General features: G+C 41.8%; 1 protein-coding gene across 1 annotated transcript in view; it reads right to left on the bottom strand.

The window, feature by feature from the left end:
* The window catches only part of LOC138648330 (calcium-activated chloride channel regulator 1-like), a 30,916-nt gene extending 6,107 nt beyond the window's left edge, over nucleotides 1-24,809 (bottom strand). Inside the window, exons 1-11 of the mRNA XM_069737972.1 lie at nucleotides 24,600-24,809; nucleotides 23,390-23,524; nucleotides 23,090-23,240; nucleotides 22,176-22,284; nucleotides 20,650-20,827; nucleotides 17,705-17,929; nucleotides 16,042-16,269; nucleotides 10,830-11,007; nucleotides 7,394-7,500; nucleotides 5,295-5,516; nucleotides 233-503 (exon numbers count right to left, since the gene is read on the bottom strand). Of these exons, the coding sequence (XP_069594073.1) occupies nucleotides 233-503; nucleotides 5,295-5,516; nucleotides 7,394-7,500; nucleotides 10,830-11,007; nucleotides 16,042-16,269; nucleotides 17,705-17,929; nucleotides 20,650-20,827; nucleotides 22,176-22,284; nucleotides 23,090-23,240; nucleotides 23,390-23,524; nucleotides 24,600-24,758 (1,963 nt within the window). The 5' untranslated portion in view covers nucleotides 24,759-24,809. The remainder of the gene's footprint in view (nucleotides 1-232; nucleotides 504-5,294; nucleotides 5,517-7,393; nucleotides 7,501-10,829; nucleotides 11,008-16,041; nucleotides 16,270-17,704; nucleotides 17,930-20,649; nucleotides 20,828-22,175; nucleotides 22,285-23,089; nucleotides 23,241-23,389; nucleotides 23,525-24,599) is intronic.
* Between the last annotated feature and the right edge of the window lie 1,569 nt (nucleotides 24,810-26,378).

Here is a 26,378-nt window from a genome sequence, read left to right as displayed (position 1 = left end):
GTAGATGGCATTAGCCTATCAGAGATGCTGATCTCTCCAATAGGTTGCAGCCAATCGCAGACACCAGAAGCAGCAGTGGAGACTCAGGTGTGGACCCTGGGAGGGTGAGTAAGGTGCCGTTGTATTTATTTATTTTAAAAAACTTCATGAGTGTTCTGAAATTGAAATAAAAATAAAAATTGGTTTTTGTTTGCAACAAATGTAAACAATGTATTGTAGAAAGTCCCACTACCTGCTCCGTTGTCCAGGAGTTCGAGAACCATATTGCTTCCCTTTTCTGGGGTGATAATTGCTGTGACTTTCGCCCCTTTCACCGGTAGTAGCCCCTGGCTTACGGAAGCGTAGACAATCATGGGGTCGGGGTACTTGTTGGTGTCTTTGTTCATATGGACATTCACTGTGATCGGCGGTATGTTCACATCAGGGGATTTGGACGTCACTATTATACCTAGAACCTGAGCTTCCGGAAATTTGTTGCAGAGCGTGAAATTCCAGGTTCCTCTCTGGAAAGAAAAAAAAAGATGTGAAGGTAACAAAGGTCTCTCTGTAAAGTCAGTGCAAAAAATAAAAATAAAATTGGAATTTCCCATCTATACTTTCCGCATCGCTTTCTTTCAGGTTTTGAGATCTCTGCTTATGGCTGTTCCCATCAGGGCCGTATTTGCCACTAGGCACTTGAGGGCACGTGCCTAGGGCGGGACGATGCCGGGGGCGGCACCCGAGCAAGAGTTTTTTTAATTTTTTTTTATTTAATTAAGTCCTGGGTCACCTCCCAGAACCTCCGGAACCCCCCACTTCCCCCCCCGGACGCCCGCCAATATTATGGCACATGGGTAGAAAAAAATCCCACATTTGTCCACCTCCTTGGCAGATTTCTCTGGTGCTGCCGCACTGTTTGGAGCTCACCCCAAAAAGCCGCACTTCTAGAAGCTTTCTGCCATGGCAGTGTGGATGAGGTGCAAAAACATTGTGAAAGGTTCATAGCCAGATGTCCTTGGCTTTTATTTTGTACTGTGTTGTCACTTAGAAATTAATTGGAACAGTTTTTCAAGTGTTTTGGAAGCAGTTTTTGAGAAGGATTTTGTAGAGTTTCTGCTAAAAAAAAGAGGAATTTGCACCTTCCGGTACAGGTCTATATTTTTGTCTACAGGGGGCAGAACGCTACTGTTTAGTGTATAGTGATGAGGCTAAGCTTAGTTTGTCTGAATTAGTTTGAAAAAGTAACCAAGAACCAATTTGGAACAAAAAAAAACCTACTGAAAAGTTCATGTAAAATGACTCAGTAGGTGGCGACAATGAGCACTGTTGCTCTCAGGCCGGCGTCACACTTGCGAGTTTTACGGACGTAAGAGCGCAGAAACTACGTCCGTAAAACTCGCAAAAAATACGGCACAATTATTCTCTATGCCCCTGCTCCTATCTGCCGTATTTTACTGATCAGTATTATACGGCTTTCTACGGCCGTAGAAAATCGCAGCATGCTGCGTTTGTCACCGTATTGCGCAAATAAAACGCCAATGAAAGTCTATGGAAGCCCCAAAAATACGGATTACACACGGACCAGCAGTGTGCCTTGCGAGAAATACGCAGCGCTGTTAGAGAGAAAAGCCGGCAATTCAGTGCGGTGTACAGTAAAATCACACTGACAGCTTACAGTAGAATAGGTAGAATAAATGTGTACACATAGAATAGGTATATATATATATATATATGTCAGTGAGACACATATATGTATATATATTCTTACTTCATACAGCCGCGATATAGCAAAAAGCCGGTAATTCAATTACCGGCTTTTGCTTTCTCCTTCCTAAAACCCGACATGATATGAGACATGATTACATACAGTAAACCATCTTATATCACCATTTTTTTTGCATATTCCACACTACTAATGTCAGTAGTGTGTCTATGCAAAATTTGGCCATTCTAGCTCTCAAAATAAAGGGTTAAATGGCGGAAAAAATTGGCGTGGGCTCCCGCGCAATTTTCTCCGCCAGAGTAGTAAAGCCAGTGACTGAGGGCAGATATTAATAGCCTGGAGAGGGTCCACGGTTACTGGCCCCCCCCCTGGCTAAAAACACCTGCCCCCAGCCACCCCAGAAAAGGCACATCTGGAAGATGCGCCTATTCTGGCACTTGGCCACTCTCTTCCCATTCCCGTGTAGCGGTGGGATATGGGGTAATGAAGGGTTAATGCCACCTTGCTATTGTAAGGTGACATTAAGCCTAATTAATAATGGAGAGGCGTCAATTATGACACCTATCCATTATTAATCCAATTGAATGAAAGGGTAAAAAAAAAAAAACACACATTATTAAAAATTATTTTAATGAAATAAAAACAAAGGTTGTTGTAATATTTTATTTAACGCCCAATCCAATCACTGAAGACCCTCGTTCTGTGAAAGAAAAAACATAATAAACCAACAATATACTTACCTTCCGCAGATCTGTAAAGTCCAATGATGTAAATCCTTCTGAAGGGGTTAAAACAGTTTGCAGCAAGGAGTTCCGCTAATGCAGGCTGCTCCTTGCTGCAAAACCCCGGGGAATGAAGCTAAATATAGGTCAATGATCTATATTTAGCTTCATTTGCGGTGAGGCGCCCTCTGCTGGTTGTTCCTAGATCGTGGGAACTTTCCTAGAAAGCCTTGGGAAGAGAGTGGCCAAGTGCCAGAATAGGTGCATCTTCCAGATGTGCCTTTTCTGGGGTGGCTGGGGGCAGGTGTTTTTAGCCAGGGGGGGGGGGGGCCAATAACCGTGGACCCTCTCCAGGCTATTAATATCTGCCCTCAGTCACTGGCTTTACTACTCTGGCGGAGAAAATTGCGCGGGAGCCCACGCCAATTTTTTCCGCCATTTAACCCTTTATTTTAAGAGCTAGAACGGCCAAATTTTGCATATACACACTACTGACATTAGTAATGTGGATTATGCAAAAAAAAATGGTGATATGAGATGGTTTACTGTATGTAAACCATGTCTCATATCATGTCGGGTTTAGGAAGGAGAAAGCAAAAGCCGGTAATTGAATTACCGGCTTTTTGCTATCTCGCGCTGTATGAAGGAATAATATATATATATATATACAGTGGGGCAAAAAAGTATTTAGTCAGTCAGCAATAGTGCAAGTTCCACCACTTAAAAAGATGAGAGGCGTCTGTAATTTACATCATAGGTAGACCTCAACTATGGGAGACAAACTAAGAAAAAAAAATCCAGAAAATCACATTGTCTGTTTTTTTAACATTTTATTTGCATATTATGGTGGAAAATAAGTATTTGGTCAGAAACAACATTTCATCTCAATACTTTGTAATATATCCTTTGTTGGCAATCACAGAGGTCAAACGTTTTCTGTAAGTCTTCACAAGGTTGCCACACACTGTTGTTGGTATGTTGGCCCATTCCTCCATGCAGATCTCCTCTAGAGCAGTGATGTTTTTGGCTTTTCGCTTGGCAACACGGACTTTCAACTCCCTCCAAAGGTTTTCTATAGGGTTGAGATCTGGAGACTGGCTAGGCCACTCCAGGACCTTGAAATGCTTCTTACGAAGCCACTCCTTCGTTGCCCTGGCGGTGTGCTTTGGATCATTGTCATGTTGAAAGACCCAGCCACTTTTCATCTTCAATGCCCTTGCTGATGGAAGGAGGTTTGCACTCAAAATCTCACGATACATGGCCCCATTCATTCTTTCATGTACCCGGATCAGTCGTCCTGGCCCCTTTGCAGAGAAACAGCCCCAAAGCATGATGTTTCCACCACCATGCTTTACAGTAGGTATGGTGTTTGATGGATGCAACTCAGTATTCTTTTTCCTCCAAACACGACAAGTTGTGTTTCTACCAAACAGTTCCAGTTTGGTTTCATCAGACCATAGGACATTCTCCCAAAACTCCTCTGGATCATCCAAATGCTCTCTAGCAAACTTCAGACGGGCCCGGACATGTACTGGCTTAAGCAGTGGGACACGTCTGGCACTGCAGGATCTGAGTCCATGGTGGCGTAGTGTGTTACTTATGGTAGGCCTTGTTACATTGGTCCCAGCTCTCTGCAGTTCATTCACTAGGTCCCCCCGCGTGGTTCTGGGATTTTTGCTCACCGTTCTTGTGATCATTCTGACCCCACGGGGTGGGATTTTGCGTGGAGCCCCAGATCGAGGGAGATTATCAGTGGTCTTGTATGTCTTCCATTTTCTAATTATTGCTCCCACTGTTGATTTCTTCACTCCAAGCTGGTTGGCTATTGCAGATTCAGTCTTCCCAGCCTGGTGCAGGGCTACAATTTTGTTTCTGGTGTCCTTTGACAGCTCTTTGGTCTTCACCATAGTGGAGTTTGGAGTCAGACTGTTTGAGGGTGTGCACAGGTGTCTTTTTATACTGATAACAAGTTTAAACAGGTGCCATTACTACAGGTAATGAGTGGAGGAAAGAGGAGACTCTTAAAGAAGAAGTTACAGGTCTGTGAGAGCCAGAAATCTTGATTGTTTGTTTCTGACCAAATACTTATTTTCCACCATAATATGCAAAAAAAATGATAAAAAAACAGACAATGTGATTTTCTGGATTTTTTTTCTCAGTTTGTCTCCCATAGTTGAGGTCTACCTATGATGTAAATTACAGACGCCTCTCATCTTTTTAAGTGGTGGAACTTGCACTATTGCTGACTGACTAAATACTTTTTTGCCCCACTGTATATATATATATATGTGTCTACTGACATATATATATAGACAGTATATATGTTTTTATTTTTTTTTTAACACATGGATCCCTTGTATAGGCGTATGTCGGTTTGGCAAGCCTGTGATAAAAACACGCAGTACGGCTGCCATACGGATTACATATGGAGGATGCCATGCGCAAAAAACGGTGACACACCCTGCCTACGGAGGAGCTACGGACCACTATTTTCGGGACTTTTCAGCGTATTACGGCTGTAATATTCGGACCGTATTTGCATACGCTGAGTGTGACGCCGGCCTCAGGGGGATGAGAACATGATGTCTATGCTGTAGCCCAAAAAATCAGTAATTCTAGGCCAAAATCAGAGGAAAAGTGTAATAGAAACACGTCACCACTTTTGTATTTTTCACCCACTCCTTATTTTGGCTCCCAAATACCGATGTAAAATACTGAACGAATACTGAACGTGTGAACGTGGCCTAAAAGTGACAGTCAGGATTTAAAAAAACAAAACACAAAAATAATTGGAGAATCCTCACTTTTGCATTTCACTTTACGGCACTCTATATTTCCGTATAGGTGCAAGTTGCCCGTTAAACCATTACCGTGGCCATTCCTGGAACCTTCATTCGGCTCAGGTTGAAAGCGCTTGTCCTTGTAAAGTTTGCAGTAGAGTAGATTTTTCCATCTGGGTCTTCCAGTTTGATAGATAGCTCAGAAAACTGCCAGGTAACTGTGAAGAAAGTTTCTGCCCCCAGTGACTCGTCGATATGCACAGTGTAACTGATGCACATTTCTGAGTTCAAATTGATGGTGGAGCTCTCTATCTGTCAGATATAAAGGACATTATTAAATATTATGAGCGGTAAATGTCATGTAACATTTTTTCCAACATTATATATCAGACGTCCTATAAATGCCACAAGCGAGACACATCCTCTTGGGAGATCTGGGGTTAATAGAACTTCCATTTAGCCTGTGTGTTTGTGTTTCATATTAAATGGATTATGTTTTTTTTGGAACTGAAGAGGTTAACAATATTTCTATGATGGTTACAAACTTGCAGCTCCATCTCACAGCTGTTCCTGACCTGGTCATTTCCTCTCTCTATAAAATCTGGTCAGACCTTCTCTCGCTTGCCAGTGCAAGCTTTACTTCCTCTCTCTATAAAATCTGGTCAGACCTTCTCTCGCGTGCCAGTGCAAGCTTTACTTCCTACCACCTTGCTGAATTGGAGATCGTTGTTGTGATTGGAGATTGTTCCGTGCTGTTGTTGTGAGTATGCTTTCCTCACTGTCCTATTCCCATTTGGTTGGTATATTCCTATCCTTCCCTATATATATCTCTCTCGTTTGGTGAGTGTTTTGTATGTTTGGTGCTTTCTGTTATCTCTGTCTATCTTACGTGTTGGTACACTAGCATTTCTGTCCCAGGCCTCCTGGGAGAGGGGACAGCTTAGGGAATAACAGGAGAACAGTAAGGCTGGTGTTCCCAAACCTCCTCACCTTTAGAGGTACTTTTGGGAGCAGGGGTAGTTAGGGCCCCAGTCCTAGGGACCGTTCAGAACCCCATTCCCTAATGATGTATAGTCACAGCGTGGCAATAAATAGATTTTCTACTTTGGAGCATCTCTACTTCTTGAAAGGGTCTCTAAACAATAATTAGATCACAAAGTGACCCTCAATAATCAGCTGAATTTACAGGAAAATCTCATAGCCAGTGATCAATTTCCCTGCAGCGCCACCACAGGAGAAATGAAGTAATACACAATGTCCATTCAAATCGATGGGTTATCTGTATAATGCAGGACAGGTCCTCCAGAGCAGGAGATGCTCTCTGTAAGGCCGGCGTCACACTTGCGAGTTTTACGGACGTATGAGCGCATAAAATACGTCCGTAAAACACGCCTAACAAACGTCTCAATTATTCTCTATGCCCCTGCTCCTATCTGCCGTATTTTACTGATCAGTATTATACGGTCTTCTACGGCCGTAGAAAATCGCAGCATGCTGCGTTTGTCACCGTATTGCGCAAAAAAACGCCAATGAAAGTCTATGGAAGCCAGAAAAATACGGATTACACACGGACCAGCAGTGTGACTTGCGAGAAATACGCAGCGGTGTTAGAGAGAAAAGCCGGCAATTCAGTGCGGTGTACAGTAAAATCACACTGACAGCTTACAATAGAATAGGTAGAATAAATATGTACACATAGAATAGGTATATATATACTATTAACATTAGTAGTGTGGAATATGCAAAAAAAATGGTGATATGAGATGGTTTACTGTATGTAAACCATGTCTCATATCATGTCGGGTTTGGGAAGGAGATAGCAAAAGCAATTGAATTACCGGCTTTAAAGCTATCTCGCGCTGGAAGAAATATTATATATACATATATGTGTCTACTGACGCCATACGGATTACATACGGAGGATGCCATGCGCAAAATACGCTGAAACACCCTGCCTACGGAGGAGCTACGAACCACTATTTTGGGGACTTTTCAGCGTATTACGGCCGTAATATACGGACCGTATTGTCTTACGCTGAGTGTGACGCCGGCCTAACTGCTCTGCACAAGAGCCCAAAAAATGAGGAGTATAGAGAACACCCTCTTTTACCTTTTCACGTGCCGTAAAAGGGTGTATAAAAATGGTCTTTTTAATGCTCTAATTAGTATGTAAAGCGTCATGTGACTACCTGATTGACCGTGGAAGAATGGCCTCCGTTTTCATTTGCAATTCCGATAAAAGCGTCAATCAAATCGTTGGATCTCACTTCATCTGTCACAAAGTATTTCAGACCTCCTGCAAAAAGAAAAATCCTTCTTTACATTTCTGCTATTAGACTGGTGCCTTTGTGGTGGAGTTCTTGTGGTTCGATATTACATGTGCCGCCATATGGGGTTTTAGTACCGCCACTGTATTACAGAGAGAATCTTAGTTATGGATAAGTCCTGTAATAAATTTGTACTTTTATTGTGAGACCCAGACTGCTTGTCTTCGCATTAAATGTAAGGGATACATTGGGACAGTATGGTGCCCCTCTCCAGTCACAGCAGAGTCCGCTTTCATGTACTCACAACATGCAGTCTTTCTGGGCAATCTCCCTGTGTTTGTTCTCTGTCCGGGAGCTCTCTCTCTCCCGGAGCGCAGCTGCGCCCTGCTCTAACCGCTGCTCACGCTGCTCTGCTCCTTGCGCGCGCACCTTTCCCACTCTCTGCCCGGCTTCCTTCCTGTCCCAGTCTCTAAGTCTGCCCCCTTGGGAACCTGTAGCACAGCTCAATGGTTCCAGGCACGGAGACGAGAAGGTAACCGCCCCCGGACTCTTCTTGTGCTTCACCTCCTTACACCCCCATAGAATTTCTCAGGTTCTGCTTTACTTATTAAGGCCTGTACCAAGCCATATTATGCTTGACATATAACTAAACATTATTATTTATTTTTTAGCTTTTTTAAGCCTAAATGGGCCTCAAATTGGATGAAGCTAACGCAAATGTGCCCCAAAGTTGACATTTCTTGGTATTTTTTTGCAGCCCTGGGTGGCTAATCTTTCATGAACCGCTATTCTTACCATTCCCATTGTCTGTAGAGGTGTCCTTAGACAGTCTAACATGTTCAGGACTGTCCGTACTGTATCTCAATGTGTTGGATCATACACCAATCACAAGGGAAACGATAGCGCCTATTTATCAAATTATTCCTACATTTCAAGGCGGAATTACAGAGGAAAAGCATAATGCAGAATTCTAAGAATAAATCCTCCCCTATTATTGTTTTATGGGTAATGGAAGTACTTAAAGGGATATTCCCATCTCCAAGATCCTTTCCCAATATGTAGTAAGTTTCTGGTAAAAGGGGAGGAAAGGAAAAAAAAGGCGCACCAATCTAAATGTAAATGTATAATAAGGTCGTGGGTGAATATAGGTGGCGCTCACCTTTTATAAGTCTTGATACCTTGCATATAGGTCACTTGGGACCCTTAGGTGTTCAAAGGTGGATTTCTTCTGTGGTCGGTATGCTGCAAATCCCTGGTAGCTAGTAAGTCACTCAGACCAAGTAACCATAGGAGCGTTATCCAATAAACTTTATACCAGGCTATCTGCGCTCCCGTGGGTGTAGGATCCAAGGCTTCTTATTATCCGAAAAAGGTTTTTATTATTTCTCAAGAAAAAGTACATACAACGCGTTTCGACAGTATAAATGTATTCTTCAGGTATATTCTCATAAGTATTTCAAAAACAACTTATGACACTTACGACAATATACCTGAGGAAGACATTTATACTGTCGAAACGCGTTGTATGTACTTTTTCTTGAGAAATAACAAAAACCTTTTTTGGATAATAAGAAGCCTTGGATCCTACACCCACGGGGGCGCAAATAGCCTGGTATAAAATTTACTGAGTATGTAGTAGATGTAATAATAATAATATTAGCAAATACCTCCAATTATAAATGTATAGTTTTTCTGATGCGCTATGTCTCTTTCCTCATGTGCAGGCATTGCAGGACCTTAAGTATCCCTGGTTACGACCACCGATATGGTGACAGTTACCTAGTTGCTAGTGGTCGTAATCATGGATACCTAAGGTTCTGCAATGCCTGCAGACGAGGAAAGAAACATAGCGAATCAGAAAAACTATACTACATTTCTAATGGAAGTATTAGCTAATATTATTATTACTAGTTGGCCCGTGTGAAATTTTCACATATTGGTCGTCGGGGGCGCAGGCAATTTCCAAAAAAGCAAGCTGGTCAGAAAAAAGTCCATTAAACCGTTGTAACTGTCAGCTGTTGTTTTTGATGTGTGTGAATAGACGCTAACCTGGAGCCTTCTATTTTTACGTAACTGTCTACAATGTACTGTTGAAATTGTCAATGTCAATTGTCTGTTGGATTGTCAATACGATGCTGCAACGCAGCGTCAAAATCGAGAATGAAAAGGCCTGCGTAAGTTGGGTTAACCCCTTCAGGTGGTTGTAAACTGTCCACCATGTGATAAACCTGGCCATGTCTTTTGAAACAATATGGCCCCCTGCCAGGAATATTGACAGAGTTCACCTGAACCGATGCAAAAGCCAAAGCATTATTAAATTGCCGTATATTTTGCAAATAGTTTTGAGGTATGTGATCATTGTTTTCAATAAGTGTCTGAAGTTCTTTACAAACAGTAATGGCATGTAATTGAACCTTTCCCTTGTGGCAACAGATGGAAACAGATTGGTCACGACCGACTTCACCTAAATAGAGCTTTGCCGAACAATGTGGACATACTTGATCCATACTCCCAACAATGTGGGTTTTAACTTCATTGTCTGTCTTCCTAGTCATCCTGCAAAGTAATTCCAAACCCAAACAATTTCAGGTCTGCGCTCCAAAATGCAGCTTGAAATGTACAATAGGCAGTGCATGTTTCCAATAGAATAAACAGTGCATGTTTCCAAACGTGTTTCCATATGTGACACACCTGCAGGGAAGTGTGCAACCTGTTTGGATTTGTTTGTGAAAGCAGCTTTGGGGTAGTGTGGTGCCACCTGCAGGTCATTTTTCTTTACTGCAGGTTTATGAAAATTAATATTTAAACTGTATTCGAGGATGTGTGGTTTGTTTGGCTATTTTCTTGCTGAAGGGGCAAGTGTAACTTTCGAATGGTGTATCATTTGTGTGTGTGGGTGCAGTATGAACGGAGATACAAAGTAATCATTGAAAAAGAGTGTTTAGAAATAATATAGAAGGATTACACTAACTACATATTGGGATAGGATCTTGGAGATGGGAATATTTCTTTTACAAAATAAAGGTGTCCGGAGAGCAATCTCCAATCCTCTTATTATACATCAGTATGACATGATCGTGTTAGGGTGCCGCCCCACTCCATGAGTTTGGGGGGTCTTTGGGGATTATTTTGACTTCTATTGCATTCTCTGTAGCAGTTGTCTGCTATCTGCGGTTCTCCAGCGATACATTGCAGCATGCTCTGACACCCTGTGGGTTGCTAGGACATGCTGGGAGTTGTGGTACGTGGCAATCCGCTCCCCTGTAGTTGTGGCACTGTTAATAGAACTGTAAATTCTATGCTTCCCTACCTTTCACGATTTACATATAGATGATATAATTCTCCGTCTACTCCTCACCCGTCATATCAGCAATCTGCTCCAGTTCTTTAGACGCCTCTCTGCTCAGGGCTATAACATGGATGATGACTCCGCTGTCTTCAATCTCAGGAAAGCAATGAATTGAACCTTGAAGATTATCTCCATCTGCTACCAGTATGATTTCAGTACCATGTAATGATCCGCTCTTCTGGTTGACCTGTGGGATGATATATTGGATTATTTAACCCATGTAGAAGAATATAGAGTATATTTGGAAGCCAAACTTATTAGTCCCAAATTTCACTTAATAAAAAATATAGTGAAACAATATTTACCTGTAGTTAATCAGGATGACAAATTACGTCAAATTACCGGGAATGGCTGCCGATATGTAGCAAGGAAAGGTTTTAGTTTAGGCAGTGCGCTTTCTCCTAGTGTTCTCGAACATTCTGCTCCTAAATCCTGGTAGTCCACTACTGGTTTGTACAAATGTGCCGGCAATCGTTGCAGTGTGTGCGCTTATGCATTTCATAAAACTAAATCTATTAGTTTTTTTTTCTGGTTTTTCACAGAAGATTACGTCTTTCATGAATTGTGACACAATATCTAATTTACTGCATCTGTTGTTTGTCGCGCAAAATGCAATATGTTGGTTGCACTACACGGAAAATTAAAAAACGCATAGCTGAACATCTACCCATCATTAGAAACAAAAAAGGGGCTTACTCCGGTGCCTCAATACACAGTTTGTGAATATTCACAAAGGAGACGTCACCCATTTTGCTTTTTATGCATTTGAAAAGATTTTTAATCCTATTCGGGGGGGAAACAAACAGAAACTATTGACTTCTAGGGAGGCGTTCTGGATCCTAAAGCTGGACACGAGATATCCGATGGGCATGAACTCAAGAAATGATTGATTTTATATTTAATGACATGGGTTTTTTTTTCCCTTCGCTGCTGTGTTTGCACCCACACCTTGTGCATATTTAGTTAATCATTTGTCATCTGTGATTGGTTCATTTACAATTATTCTGGCTGTGATTTTAATTGTATATCCTATGACTAAGGGTGAAGCATGCACCTGAATCACGTAAGGGTATGTGTCCACGTTCAGGATTGCATCAGGATTTGGTCAGGATTTTATGTTAGTATTTGTAAGCCAAAACCAGGAGTGGGTGATAAATACAGAAGTGGTGCAAATGTTTCTATTATACTTTTCCTCTAATTGTTCCACTCCTGGTTTTGGCTTACAAATACTGACATAAAATCCTGACCAAATCCTGATGCAATCCTGAACGTGGACACATACCCTAAGGCTTTTCATGTTTTTAATATGCCTTGCTATGCCTGAATAAAGATTATTTCATTTTTTCATCAGTGGTGTGCCGCTATCCTCTCTATTTCTCCTGTTTGGCTGGGCTCACCAGCATTGCGAGAACCCACCTGCCTTCTGATTTGGCTCTACCCATTTAGTAAAAATAAAGACACGGAATACAACACAGGCAAAATCTAGCATCCCCTTTCCACATCATGTATCAAATAAATATACGTGAGGGGGAGAACCAGCGCCTGTATATGGAATGTCACAGGACACACCCAACTAAGCCTAAGCAACAAATCACAAAAGAAAAGGTGCACATAATGTCCAAAAATAGATGAAATCTTTATTCAATATATACATATAAAAACAAGAGAAAATGGAAACAGTGGGTTTAAAAAAAATAGCAGATGTCATATACAAAAACACATGGAGTATGACTACCCCCACTATACAGCATGCAGGAAGAGGTGCAATATCAAATGCTGCCAAATACATACAATTGCCATATCAAAAGTCACAAATCTCAGAGCTCCTTAATAGTAACTAGCTCCATATAAGGAGACATAGAGCGTGCCACATGTAACGCACACAAGGGCCCATACAAATAGTGCGGCAGCAAAGGATACCAAAATCGTATAGCTCTTACCAGCAGCTGATGTGGGGACAGTGCCTGCTCCACGACCCACCCCAACGCGCGTTTCGGAGATGTCCTACGCCCCCTGAGGAAGGACATCTCCGAAACGCGCGTTGGGGTGGGTCGTGGAGCAGGCACTGTCCCCACATCAGCTGCTGGTAAGAGCTATACGATTTTGGTATCCTTTGCTGCCGCACTATTTGTATGGGCCCTTGTGTGCGTTACATGTGGCACGCTCTATGTCTCCTTATATGGAGCTAGTTACTATTAAGGAGCTCTGAGATTTGTGACTTTTGATATGGCAATTGTATGTATTTGGCAGCATTTGATATTGCACCTCTTCCTGCATGCTGTATAGTGGGGGTAGTCATACTCCATGTGTTTTTGTATATGACATCTGCTATTTTTTTTAAACCCACTGTTTCCATTTTCTCTTGTTTTTATATGTATATATTGAATAAAGATTTCATCTATTTTTGGACATTATGTGCACCTTTTCTTTTGTGATTTGTTGCTCTACCCATTTAGTGCTGCATGTGGATCCCGTTGAAGCTCCCAGATCTCCTCCTGCATATTATGGGCACCATATATTGTACCATATAATATTATGGGTACCACACAGTCCTCCATACAGAATTATGGGCACCACATAGTCTTCCATACAGTATTATGAGCACCACATAGGCCTCCATTTTTTCCATCAGTGGTGGGCCGCTATCCTCTATTATTCCGGTGCCTATAATACTGTATGGAGGACTATGTGATGATCAACACTGTATGGAGCACTATTTTGTGCACATAATACTGTATGGAGGATTATGTGGTGCTCATAATACTGTATGAAATAATATGTGGGGCCCATAATACTGTATGGAAGACTATGTGGTGCTCATAATACTATATGGAGCACTATGTGGTGCCCATAATACTGAATGGACTACCATGTGGTGCCCATAATACTGTATGGAGCACTATGTGGTGCCCATAATACTGTATGGAGCATAATGTGGTGTCCATAATACTGTATGGAGCACTGTGTGGTGCCCATAATACTGTATGGAGGACTATGTGGTGTCCATAATACTGTATGGAGCACTGTGTGGTGTCAATAATACTGTATGGAGCACTATGTGGTGTCCATAATACTGTATAGAAGACTATGTGGTGCTCATAATACTATATAGAGCACTATGTGGTGCCCATAATACTGAATGGACTACTATGTGGTGCCCATAATACTGTATGGAGCACTATGTGGTGCTCATAATACTGTATGGAGCACTATGTGGTGCCCATAATACTGTATGGAGCACTATGTGGTGCCCATAATACTGTATGGAGCACTATGTGGTGCTCATAATACTGTATGGAGGACTATGTGGTGTCCATAATACTGTATGGAGCATTGTGTGGTGTCCATAATACTGTATGGAGCACTGTGTGGTGCCCATAATACTGTATGGAGGACTATGTGGTGTCCATAATACTGTATGGAGCACTGTGTGGTGTCAATAATACTGTATGGAGCACTATGTGGTGTCTTCCATACAGTATTATGAGCACCACATAGGCCTCCATTTTTTTCATTTTTTTCATCAGTGGTGTGCCGCTATCCTTTATTATTCCGGTGCCTATAATACTGTATGGAGGACTATGTGATGATCGACACTGTATGGAGCACTATTTTGTGCACATAATACTGTATGGAGGATTATGTGGTGCTCATAATACTGTATGAAATAATATGTGGGGCCCATAATACTGTATGGAAGACTATGTGGTGCTCATAATACTATATGGAGCACTATGTGGTGCCCATAATACTGAATGGACTACTATGTGTTGCCCATAATACTGTATGGAGCACTATGTGGTGCCCATAATACTGTATGGAGCACTATGTGGTGTCCATAATACTGTATGGAGCACTGTGTGGTGCCCATAATACTGTATGGAGGACTATGTGGTGTCCATAATACTGTATGGAGCACTGTGTGGTGTCAATAATACTGTATGGAGCACTATGTGGTGTCCATAATACTGTATAGAAGACTATGTGGTGCTCATAATACTATATAGAGCACTATGTGGTGCCCATAATACTGAATGGACTACTATGTGGTGCCCATAATACTGTATGGAGCACTATGTGGTGCTCATAATACTGTATGGAGCACTATGTGGTGCCCATAATACTGTATGGAGCACTATGTGGTGCCCATAATACAGTATGGAGCACTATGTGGTGCTCATAATACTGTATGGAGGACTATGTGGTGTCCATAATACTGTATGGAGCACTGTGTGGTGTCCATAATACTGTATGGAGCACTGTGTGGTGCCCATAATACTGTATGGAGGACTATGTGGTGTCCATAATACTGTATGGAGCACTGTGTGGTGTCAATAATACTGTATGGAGCACTATGTGGTGTCCATAATACTGTATAGAAGACTATGTGGTGCTCATAATACTATATTGAGCACTATGTGGTGCCCATAATACTGAATGGACTACTATGTGGTGCCCATAATACTGTATGGAGCACTATGTGGTGCTCATAATACTGTATGGAGCACTATGTGGTGTCCATAATACTGTATGGAGCACTATGTGGTGCTCATAATACTGTATGGAGCACTATGTGGTGCCCATAATACTGTATGGAGCACTATGTGGTGCCCATAATACTGTATGGAGCTCTATGTGGTGCCCATAATACTGTATGGAGCACTATGTGGTGTCCATAATACTGTATGGAGGACTATACTATCTGGTTTTAACTGAAAAGTATGCAGTCACTTTGGCTGCAGACTTTTGAATCCCCAGAGAGCACGCACTGTGCACTGCGAGAATTCAAAGGTTTCTGAGTTATTGTAGAATGTACAATAGATATCACTCATGTAATGTAAGAAGTAAGTGAAATCTGTGGCATTGTACTATACCTATATTTCTCTGCTGAATCAATGCATCATGAATCGAGGTATGTGTTAAAGGGGAACCACTGAAACCTTTATGCCCAAGGCCAACGAAAACCTGGAACAGGCCCTGATCACAGACATCGGATGCAGCCCTTACTCTGCCTGAACATGTACCTAACCTGTTGCCAGTAGCTTGTGTCTTACATCCACTGTTTGGATATGTGTGTATTAGAATAGGACTCTGTGGTAAGGGGAATTGTAACACTTAGATTTCATTCTATTCACACATTTCTGGGAGGGATAACAGAGGATATGCACAATGCAGAATTCTAAGAAAATATATTCCAGAATTATTTTATAAAGCAACTCACCTTAAATGCAGTTAAAATACCGACACAGAAGTCAGATCCGTAGTTGCTCTCTGACGGTGGCAGGAGAGATTTCAGAAACTCTCGGTTGCTGTCATGAGTGATTTCTAGCAGCTCAGAGCTGATGTATGGATATAGCGAGAACTCGACAATACCAACGTAAGTCCCTGCTGCAATGGCCTCGGTGAGGAACATGTCTGCCGCCTGATTTACTCTCTGCAAACGTTGGTTCTGCAATAATCGAAAGGTTCAATTTCGGTCTTATGAACACATGGATGTAAGGTGGCAGTCAGGATCAGAACAGGATCAGTAATGTAATGTATGTACACAGTGACTGCACCAGCAGAATAGTGAGTGCAGCTCTGGAGTATAATACAGGATGTAACTCAGGATCAGTAATGTAATGTATGTACACAGTGACTGCACCAGCAGAATAGTGAGTGCAGCTCTGGGGTATAATACAGGATGTAACTCAGGATCAGTAATGTAATGTATGTACACAGTGACTGCACCAGCAGAATAGTGAGTGCAGCTCTGGAGTATAATACAGGAAGTAACTCAGGATCAGTAATGTAATGTATGTACACAGTGACTGCACCAGCAGAATAGTGAGTGCAGCTCTGGGGTATAATACAGGATGTAACTCAGGATCAGTAATGTAATGTACGTACACAGTGACTGCACCAGCAGAATAGTGAGTGCAGCTCTAGAGTATAATACAGGATGTAACTCAGGATCAGTAATGTAATGTATGTACACAGTGACTGCACCAGCAGAATAGTGAGTGCAGCTCTGGGGTATAATACAGGATGTAACTCAGGATAAATAATGTAATGTATGTACACAGTGACTGCACCAGCAGAATAGTGAGTGCAGCTCTGGAGCATAAAACAGGATGTAACTCAGGATCAGTACAGGATCAGTAATGTAATGTATGTACACAGTGACTGCACCAGCAGAATAGTGAGTGCAGCTCTGGAGTATAATACAGGATATAACTCAGGATCAGTACAGGATCAGTAATGTAATGTATGTACACAGTGACTGCACCAGCAGAATAGTGAGTGCAGCTCTGGAGTATAATACAGGAGGTAACTCAGGATCAGTAATGTAATGTATGTACACAGTGACTGCACCAGCAGAATAGTGAGTGCAGCTCTGGGGTATAATACAGGATGTAACTCAGGATCAGTAATGTAATGTATGTACACAGTGATCGCACCAGCAGAATAGTGAGTGCAGCTCTGGAGTATAATACAGGATGTAACTCAGGATCAGTAATGTAATGTATGTACACAGTGACTGCACCAGCAGAATGGTGAGTGCAGCTCTGGAGTATAATACAGGATGTAACTCAGGATCAGTAATGTAATGTATGTACACAGTGACTGCACCAGCAGAATACCGAATGCAGCTCTGGAATATAATACCGGATATAAATCAGGATCAGTACAGGATAATTAATGTAATATCTTTATGAGGTTTCCTTTTATGCAGATTAATTTTATATGTAAATGTTAAAACATGTTCATAGTTTGACTTTGAAGGGGTTTTCCTGGACCTTTTATTGCTGGACCTCTATTAGTCATGCATTAATCACTTATCCTGCCTGTGGCTCTGGTACAATTGATTTGTACTTCAGAATAGAAGAGTTGGCAGGGATTACCGTGCTCATGCTTCCTGAGACATCTATCAGCAAAGTGATCACTCGATCCCTGTATTGCAGGATTTGGAAAGTCGGCTCCGGAATGATGAAGTTCTCCCTTGGTTCAGATGAAGCAATATCACTGGAATTCTTAATAATGTCCCATGTACTGTGACAATCACACATCCGATTCTGCATAGTGGGCGCTTCCAGATTATGATTGGACTCATCACAGAATCCAGATAGCTGTATATGTGGAACACATGAAATATATGGAAAAAAACAGTAATAAAAAAACATGATATGATGACCCAGCATTTTATCTTAATTAACCAGAAGTCTATTTTCAGTAAAGGTACCTTCACACTGAGCAACTTTAGAACGATAACGATAGCGATCCGTGACGTTGCAGCGTCCTGGATAGCGATATCGTCGTGTTTGACACTCAGCAGCGATCTGGATCCTGCTGTGAGATCGCTGGTTGGCGCTAGAAGGCCAGAACTTTATTTCGTCGCTGGATCACCCGCTGACACCGCTGAATCGGCGTGTGTGAAGCCGATCCAGCGATGTGTTCACTTGTAACCAGGGTAAACATCGGGTTACTAAGCGCAGGGCCGCGCTTAGTAACCCGATATTTACCCTGGTTACCATTGTAAATGTAAAAATAAAAAAAACACAACATACTCACATTCCGGTGTCTGTCACGTCCCTCGCCGTCAGCTTCCCGCACTGACTGTGAGCGCCGGCCGTAAAGCACAGCGGTGACGTCACCGCTGTGCTGTGCTTAAACTGCCGGCGCTCACAGTCAGTGCGGGAAGGTGACGGCGGGGGACGTGACAGACACTGGAATGTGAGTATGTTGTGTTTTTGTTTTTTTTTACATTTACAATGGTAACCAGGGTAAACATCGGGTTACTAAGCGCGGCCCTGCGCTTAGTAACCCGATGTTTACCCTGGTTACCCGGGGACTTCGGCATTGTTGGTCGCTGGAGAGCTGTCTGTGTGACAGCTCTCCAGCGACCACACAACGACTAAACAGCGACGCTGCAGCGATCGGCATCGTTGTCTATATCGCTGCAGCGTCGCTTAATGTGACGGTACCTTAAGCCAGGAGGAATAGACTGTTACCTACAGTATATGTTGACTTTTGAATTTATGTGTTTGTTCTTCATTTGGTCAAGAACCATACATTGTTGTCATATGAGTCTTAAACGTTGATTTTTTTATATTTTTGAACAGCTAAATGTTTGTCTCTTATATCAGCTCCAACTTATTGTCTGCTAGCTCTGCAAGACAGTGATGCAGGGTCATTGAACAAGGGATGTTTGCTTAATATGTTCAATAACCATTGTGTGAGTCCTGTGACTTGCAAAACAGAGGAGTAAAAACTATGCAAATAGGCAAAGAATGCGAGATAGCCTTATCACCCCTCCCCTTTGAGCTGTGGATAATGGCTTGAAGGACAACAGTTTTGAACTATAAAAAGGGGATATATGCCTCTGTAACAAGATATATCCAAGTCCTCCAAGACATCCAGAGATCTAGAGATTTTTGACAAAACCACAGACAGGAACACTTTACAGGATAGCTGCCAGATCATGGCTCCATCATAAGGAACATAAATTTGACATTCAAAAGGGTGCCAGCTTAGGGGACCACAGCTGAAAGAATACTGATCTGCTTCATTGACCATCACTGAACCATGGATACGTTTGGGGTAGTCAGGATTTGGACCCACCGGTCATCTGAGAACCATGGATAAGTTTTTGAAAGCCAGGAATTGGTCCCACTGGTCATCTGGCTCTATGGACATGTTCTGAAAAGCCAGGTTGTGACCCTTCGGTCTCCTGGCCTTGTAACTCAATGCTCCTAAGCTTGTTGTTACCTTTACTCTGTGCGTGCCACAGGTGGGGTAGTCATCCCTGGAAGCTCTGCAGTCACAGCTGCTCTTATTCGGTGGAAGGGTGAGGCACATGGCCGAGCATTTATGTGTATGGGGGAATCAGGATTAATGGCTGTCAACTAAACAAAGGATTGGCCAGCATCTATGGATGCGGTATGGGCAACTTAAAAATGAAAGCCACAAGGATATATAGCCAAATGACGCATTTCTGGCCTAAAAGAGTCGGCAGACATAACATCTTACTTTCATGAGGAAGCGTTTTTTTTTCCAGCTTAAACCATAACTTTTATGTTTTCGTCTAACTTCCATGAGGAATTTTTTGTGGGGTGAGTTGTCGTTTTGAATGACATCATCAATTTTGCCATATAATGTAGTGAAACAAGGGGAATAATAATATTAATAATAATAATAATAAAGCAATTCTACGTGGTGTAAAATTCTGAAAAAAAATATATATATACACACTACATATATATATACACCGTATATCTTTTTTTTTTCATTTTGTATTTTGTTTCCCCACGACATTTGATCTTCTCATAGAGCTAGTTCAATACACTGTATAGGGCAGTATTGTGCATGCTAGATGTCGCCAAGTGGGTAAAATGGTCGCTCTTTTTAGGCAATCCATTTTGTGTGCCAACTCATCTGATGAGCATTTTGTAGAGAGATACGCAACACTTATGAAAAACAATTGTTCAATTCAACAACTGTGCAACTTGTGTAAAACACAATAGGCCTCATTAATAAAAAAAACTGTAAGAAGGGTAGGACTGTTTGTTGCTCATGGCAACCAATCAGAACTCAGCTTTCATTTTCTAAACTACTGTGGAAAAATGAAAGCTAAGCTCTGATTGGTTGCCACAGGCAACAAAGAAGGCCTCAGTGATAGACGAGGCCTTATTTATTTTGTAAAAATCATAGTTTTGATTTTGTGCCATAAAATGAAATGTATACATTTGAGAAAGTCTATTTAGTAACAGGAAATTGTCCGACTCTCTTGTACAGTCATACATATTCATTTCAGAAAGGTCATCTACGGTAACATTACAATTGTACTCACGGGCTGAAGGCCAGGAGAATACATAATGGATTCAGAGGAGAAGAGATTTTTGGCAGGGTAGAAAGTACAGCCGCGTGTAAACAGGCCGGTGCCATGATCCACGCTGCACGGCCTTGTTACACAGGAATTCTGCGAGCTTTGTGGCCTTCGGTACGTGCCATTGATATTAACCGAACACCTAGAAATGACACGAAAACGTACGGCATGTTATATAATAAAGTGATTTCATCAGTATGTTCTTCAGAATAAATAAAGTGGTACATGGATTTTCTGGTTTAAAAAGCCCCTTTTCAAATAGAGTATTAGGGATATATGTAAAAGATGAGGTCAATGTAAGATGGAGGACCCGACACGCCTCTGCCTTACACAGACGTCCCATGGATTTCAGTGAGACCTGTGTAATGCTCCTTTTCTCCTGTGACGGCGCTGCAGGGAAATTGAACACTTTATTTTATGACGAGCGGTGGTCGCCTCGACCATTTACTGCCCCAGCTTAGCCCATTTTGTCATAGCTGGGAGAAACTGATGTGAGAACGTCAAAAGTTGCAAAATTTAGGAACAACATCGAGTTTTTGCAACTTTTCAAAGTTTTTACAGCAGACTTTTGGCATGAAATCTTTGATACATCGGGCCCTTTGTGTTTAGCCTATAGTTCATTTCTGTCCCATGACAGGGCTTCAAGAGACGTGGTGGTTGGGTTAAAGGGATTCCCCACCTTTGGGGTCTTTTTTACTTAAATGCATTTATTTTTGGCTACAAGTCTTGTAATTGGGTCTCATTAAACATTTTGTACCATTTGTCTTTGCGTTGTACTGTCTAGTCCTGACAGCAAAAGGAACGATCAGGGAGTTCATTCTGACTGTCAAAAGGGACAGTTTGTAACTCTGGCTTTTTCTGATCTGTCCTCAGCTGATTTATAACCACATACCACATCAGAGTTCAATGCTTAAAGGAAAATCTGTCAGCAGGTTTTTGCTATTCTGAGAGCAGCATAATGCAGGGGTGGAGATCCTGATTCTAGCGATATATCACTAACTGGGCTGCTTGGTGCAGTTTTATTAGAATCTTTATTTTCTCTGTTGTAGATGCAGCAGTGCTCAGAATGTTGAGTTCTGTGTAACCACGCCCACATCACTAATTGGCAGCTTCCTCTGTATACTGAACATTGTCAGTAAACTGCCAATCAGTGGTGGGGGCGGGGTCACACAGATTACACAGCTGGACTAACTTGCATGTGAAACCTAGACCTCTAGCGATAATCTCCTGCTGATAAAACAATGGTTGTATTGAACCTACAGTACACAACCTAATAAGTGACATATATCTGGAATTTAGTTTTCTTGCCCTGTATTAAAATGCTCTCAGATCAAGTAGCAAAAAACTGCTCACAGATTTCCTTTATGTGTGAAGGGAAATAAATGTGCAGAGGAAATTATTGTGAGCCCAAAATACATGCATTTAAGTAAAAAATGGATGAACAACCCATTTACACTTACAATCATCCTAATAAATATATACTTTAATACCTTGTTGCCTCTATTTGATGTTTTCCAGAAATATAGAATGGTTGTTCGATGTTGTGTTCCTCAAACACTCCCCAGCGAAGATGAGCCCACTCATGAACAAACACCTTTCCTAAAATGTAATGGTTGAGGTTCTTTCATCAGTCTTTAACATATTATCCTAAAAATGTATTTTTCAGTACAGCTGTAAGAAGTCATGACTGGCCAGATATTACCTCTCCAGAGAAATCTCTATGATCAGGAAGTGGCACTTATTTTATCATTTCTTAAACTAATGTTCACCTTTTTTTTTAAAAAAAACTTTTTTTTTCTAGCATGATGTAAATGAACGTCCATGTGAAATTAAAGGGAACCTGTCACCTGAATTTGGCGGGACTGGTTTTGGGTCATATGAGCGGAGTTTTCAGGTGTTTGATTCACCCTTTCTTTACCCGCTGGCTGCATGCTGGCCGAAATATTGGATTGAAGTTCATTCTCTGTCCTCCGTAGTACACGCCTGCGCAAAGCAAGATTGCTTTGTGCACGCATGTACTATGGAGGACAGAGAATGAACTTCAATCCAATATTGCAGCCAGCGGGTAAGGAAAGGGTGAATCAAACACCCGAAAACTCCCCCCATATGCCCCAAAACCAGTCCCACCAAATTCAGGTGACAGGTTCACTTTAAATATTAATCCCTGCAATTTCCAAAATTTTCACTAGATGTCAGCAAAACTGCCTCCTTTTCAGACTAGTAGAATAAAATCATCTCACTTTACTGCCTGTTGTGAAAAGTAATGTAATCTTTACAGAGACTGCCTACCAGATCTTCTTGCAAAATTTTAGGTCTTCACTGTTTTTACGCAGCTGGTACAAATTAAAAAAAAAAACTTGGGAGGGAACATTCTGGAAAACAAAGACTTAAGTCATTTTCTTACCATAAGGTCCATAAAATGAGGTCAAATCTTCCTGTATCAAAAAGTTTGGTGTCAAGTGAATATACTGTCCCTTCTCCCCACATCCACCATATTGTTTTGTGTAAGGGGCATCTCCAGTACGTAAGAACGACTTCGCAATGACAACGTCTGCCTGGATTTGTAAAAAGTTAAAAAAGAAAATTACTAAAGTTGTTGGAAAAATATTTATGTTTAAACTTTTCTTTTAAATTTCTCCCCCCCAAAAGTCATATTGTTTGGTGCATTAACAAAGATTATAAACTTCTCTGTATACATTCTCACCTTCTCATACCGTTCTCTTGTACGGTTCTTATAACTCCGTGACCAAGTTTTAGGAATTAAGATCTTTCCACTTTTTATATAAAGCCTTTGTCTTGTAGCATTAAACAGTTCGCGTGTAGCCTCTTTCACCATTTTCTTGGAAAAAGATAAGGAATTTACATAAAAATTTGTTCTAATAAATAAAACAAGCTGAAATGTAATAAGTTATAGCAAAACTACAAAACAGAAGGGGGCTTCATCAGAGAAAAAAAAAACTTGCAGGAATTACAGGTACTGGACTGCGGAGGTCGGGGGTAAAGTTGTTTTCTCTGATGAAGCCCCCTTTCGATTGTTTGGGACATCTGGAAGAATGATTGTCCGGAGAAGAAAAGCTGAGCACTGCCATGAGTCTTGTGTCCTCACAACAGAAAAGAATCCTTAAACTACTTATGTCATGTGTGGGGGGTTTCATCCTTGTAGGGGGCTCAATCATAATTTTGCCTAAGAATACGGCCTTGAATAGATAATGGGATCTAAACCTCCTCCAAGGGCAACTTGTCCCAAAGATCCAGGATCAGTGTGGTGATGAACAGTGCTTTTCCAGAATGATAGAGATCATGTCACAAGGCAAAAGTGATAACTAAGTGGCTCGGTGAACAAAGCATTGACATTTTTGGCCCATTGTCAGAAAAATCCCCAGATCTCAATCCCATTGAGAACCTGTGGTCAAGCCTCGAAAAGCAGGAGGACAACCAAAATCACAAAAAATGTGATGAACTTCAAGCGCTGATAAGGTAAAAATGGGTGGACTGATCCTCAGTCAGGATTTTTCCCAGAAGCAGAAATCCATTTGCCAAGAGCTCATAAATTTGGGTCAGTCTCAAAATTTTTGGCTTTGACCGTATAATATAGCAAACTCAAACAGGAGCAGACATATCAGTGATGCAACCTTTGGACCCACAAAGGGGCCCAAGAGGTAAAGGGGCCACTACCACCTCCAAAGTAGGTGGAGTCGTGCATTATGAGGAGTTTTTGGACTGTATGGGGCCCGTATACTGTTCTTGCCCTTAGTATCTGTCCCTGAACTCAAAGCCACCTGATTTAGACCAGAATAGGATAGATTTGCCCTCACCTTTGATAGGACCACCACTTTGGAAGACCAATCTTGGGTAGGCTTCTTAAGAAGGTGTCAACAACGTTCCATTATACTCTAACTGTGTAATGACCTTACCTGAATTTTTTCTATGAGCACAACATCTTCGGGCACCTCCGGGTGTATGGCGATTACGATATCATCATATGCCCCAGCGTTACACTTGACCATAGAAGCTTCAGTTGTGAGGAAGAAGACTTGAAATCCCAGTAAAGCCAACACTCCCCATGTCGCCATCCTGTATAGAGTAACTTTAACCCAACTGTGTTTTTCCTTTATGGTGATACAGTGTTGTGTGATCGAAAAGTTTATAAGAACTTTACTGCTTTGTTTCTCAGATGATTGGGTGACATTACGCTCGTGGGCAATCTCAGCTGAGTCAATAGCGTAATAATGCAACAGAAATAGAAAAGGAATTTTTCTGGGTGAAACTGCAATTTGCTGGTGTCAGCACAATAAGAAAAAGTTTTTGGATATTGAGCTTTAGTAAAGTTTTGGAAATAAGTCATTAAGAGATTTAAAGGGTAGGTTGAGTTAGGGGTCCCTCGTGGCAAAGTCAGGATGGGGCCTGTTTGTGCCCCTGAAAAGTCTTATTCAGGATCAGCTTTGCTTCTAATATCTAGAAAAAAAGGGCAATGTTAATATGCCCACTGCCAATGGGTCTCACGCAGAATAGAAAGTCAGAGGATAAAACCGTAAAAGCTACCAGCCCTGTGGGCCCTATAGCAATAACAAAGAAAAGTATGCCCAATTGTATCAACATGTTCACAATAGTACTGGAGCGCCCTTTTTTTGTGGGGAAAGGGACGTGACAATCCTTAATACGACATCTGCCTTTTAACCTTTACAATGCATTTTGTGGAGTGTTTTCCCACAAATTACACATCCACAGGATAGCAAATTATTGTCTGATTGTTGGGGCCCCATTGTTACGACCAGTCCTGAATAGTGGCATGGTGTTGCATGCACGTTGCCGCACCATTCAATGTCTATGGTATAGAGATGGCTGCATACATTACTTAGCTAGATCCGTCAACCCCATAGGTAAGTGGAGCACTGGTGCGCATGCGCCAGCAGGTTAATCTCAGCTAGTCTAAGATTTTTTGTGAAATCCATATAAATAATGATCAGGTTTCAGATTTTACAATCTGAAGCCATTATGTCATTATTTTTAGCCGCATGTTATAAAATATCACATTTACGTGGATTTTAGGAGGATTTGGGTGCAGGAGAGGACTGTTCTTTTTATGCCCTCTGTTGACCTGATAGGATGTACTGTAAATTCTTGCTTTTTATGCAGTCTCTTCTGTATGCCTTTAGGTGGCAACGCCTTTGCAAACTATGACAAAAAGAAAAAAAGGTCGAGCTGCACAGCCTTATCTTTCAGCAGATCAGCGGCGATGATTCACAGCAATCAGCCTTCAGTGCAGGGGGTGCTCGCATGGAAAACAACTGTGTACATATGACTAAAAATGCGGCAGCACTCACCCTGTAGTGGTCCAATGCTTCAAGATATCAGGATTTACAGCTTCACGGTCCGAGGGAGTGCAGGTGAACGGGAGGTGAGCAGGGAACGACGATGGCCATTTCACGCTGATCAAGCGCTTCAACAGGTCAGCGTGAAAGGGCCGTCGTCGTTCCCTGCTCACCTCCCGTTCACCTGCACTCCCTCGGACCGTGAAGCTGCAAATCCTCATGTCTTCAATAAAAGCATTGGACCACTACAGGGTGAGTGCTGCCGCATTTTTCTGCTCTTAGCCTTTGCAAACTATATTATGTGATCTATGAATCTGGGTGAGGGCACTATGTAGGTAAGGAGCAAAACACTGTACTGCCTAAAAGCATATCTACTCAGAA

The sequence above is a fragment of the Ranitomeya imitator genome, chromosome 8, assembly GCF_032444005.1.
Source record: "Ranitomeya imitator isolate aRanImi1 chromosome 8, aRanImi1.pri, whole genome shotgun sequence".
Taxonomy (NCBI): Eukaryota; Metazoa; Chordata; class Amphibia; order Anura; family Dendrobatidae; genus Ranitomeya; species Ranitomeya imitator.
This window is presented reverse-complemented; position numbering and strand designations above follow the sequence as displayed.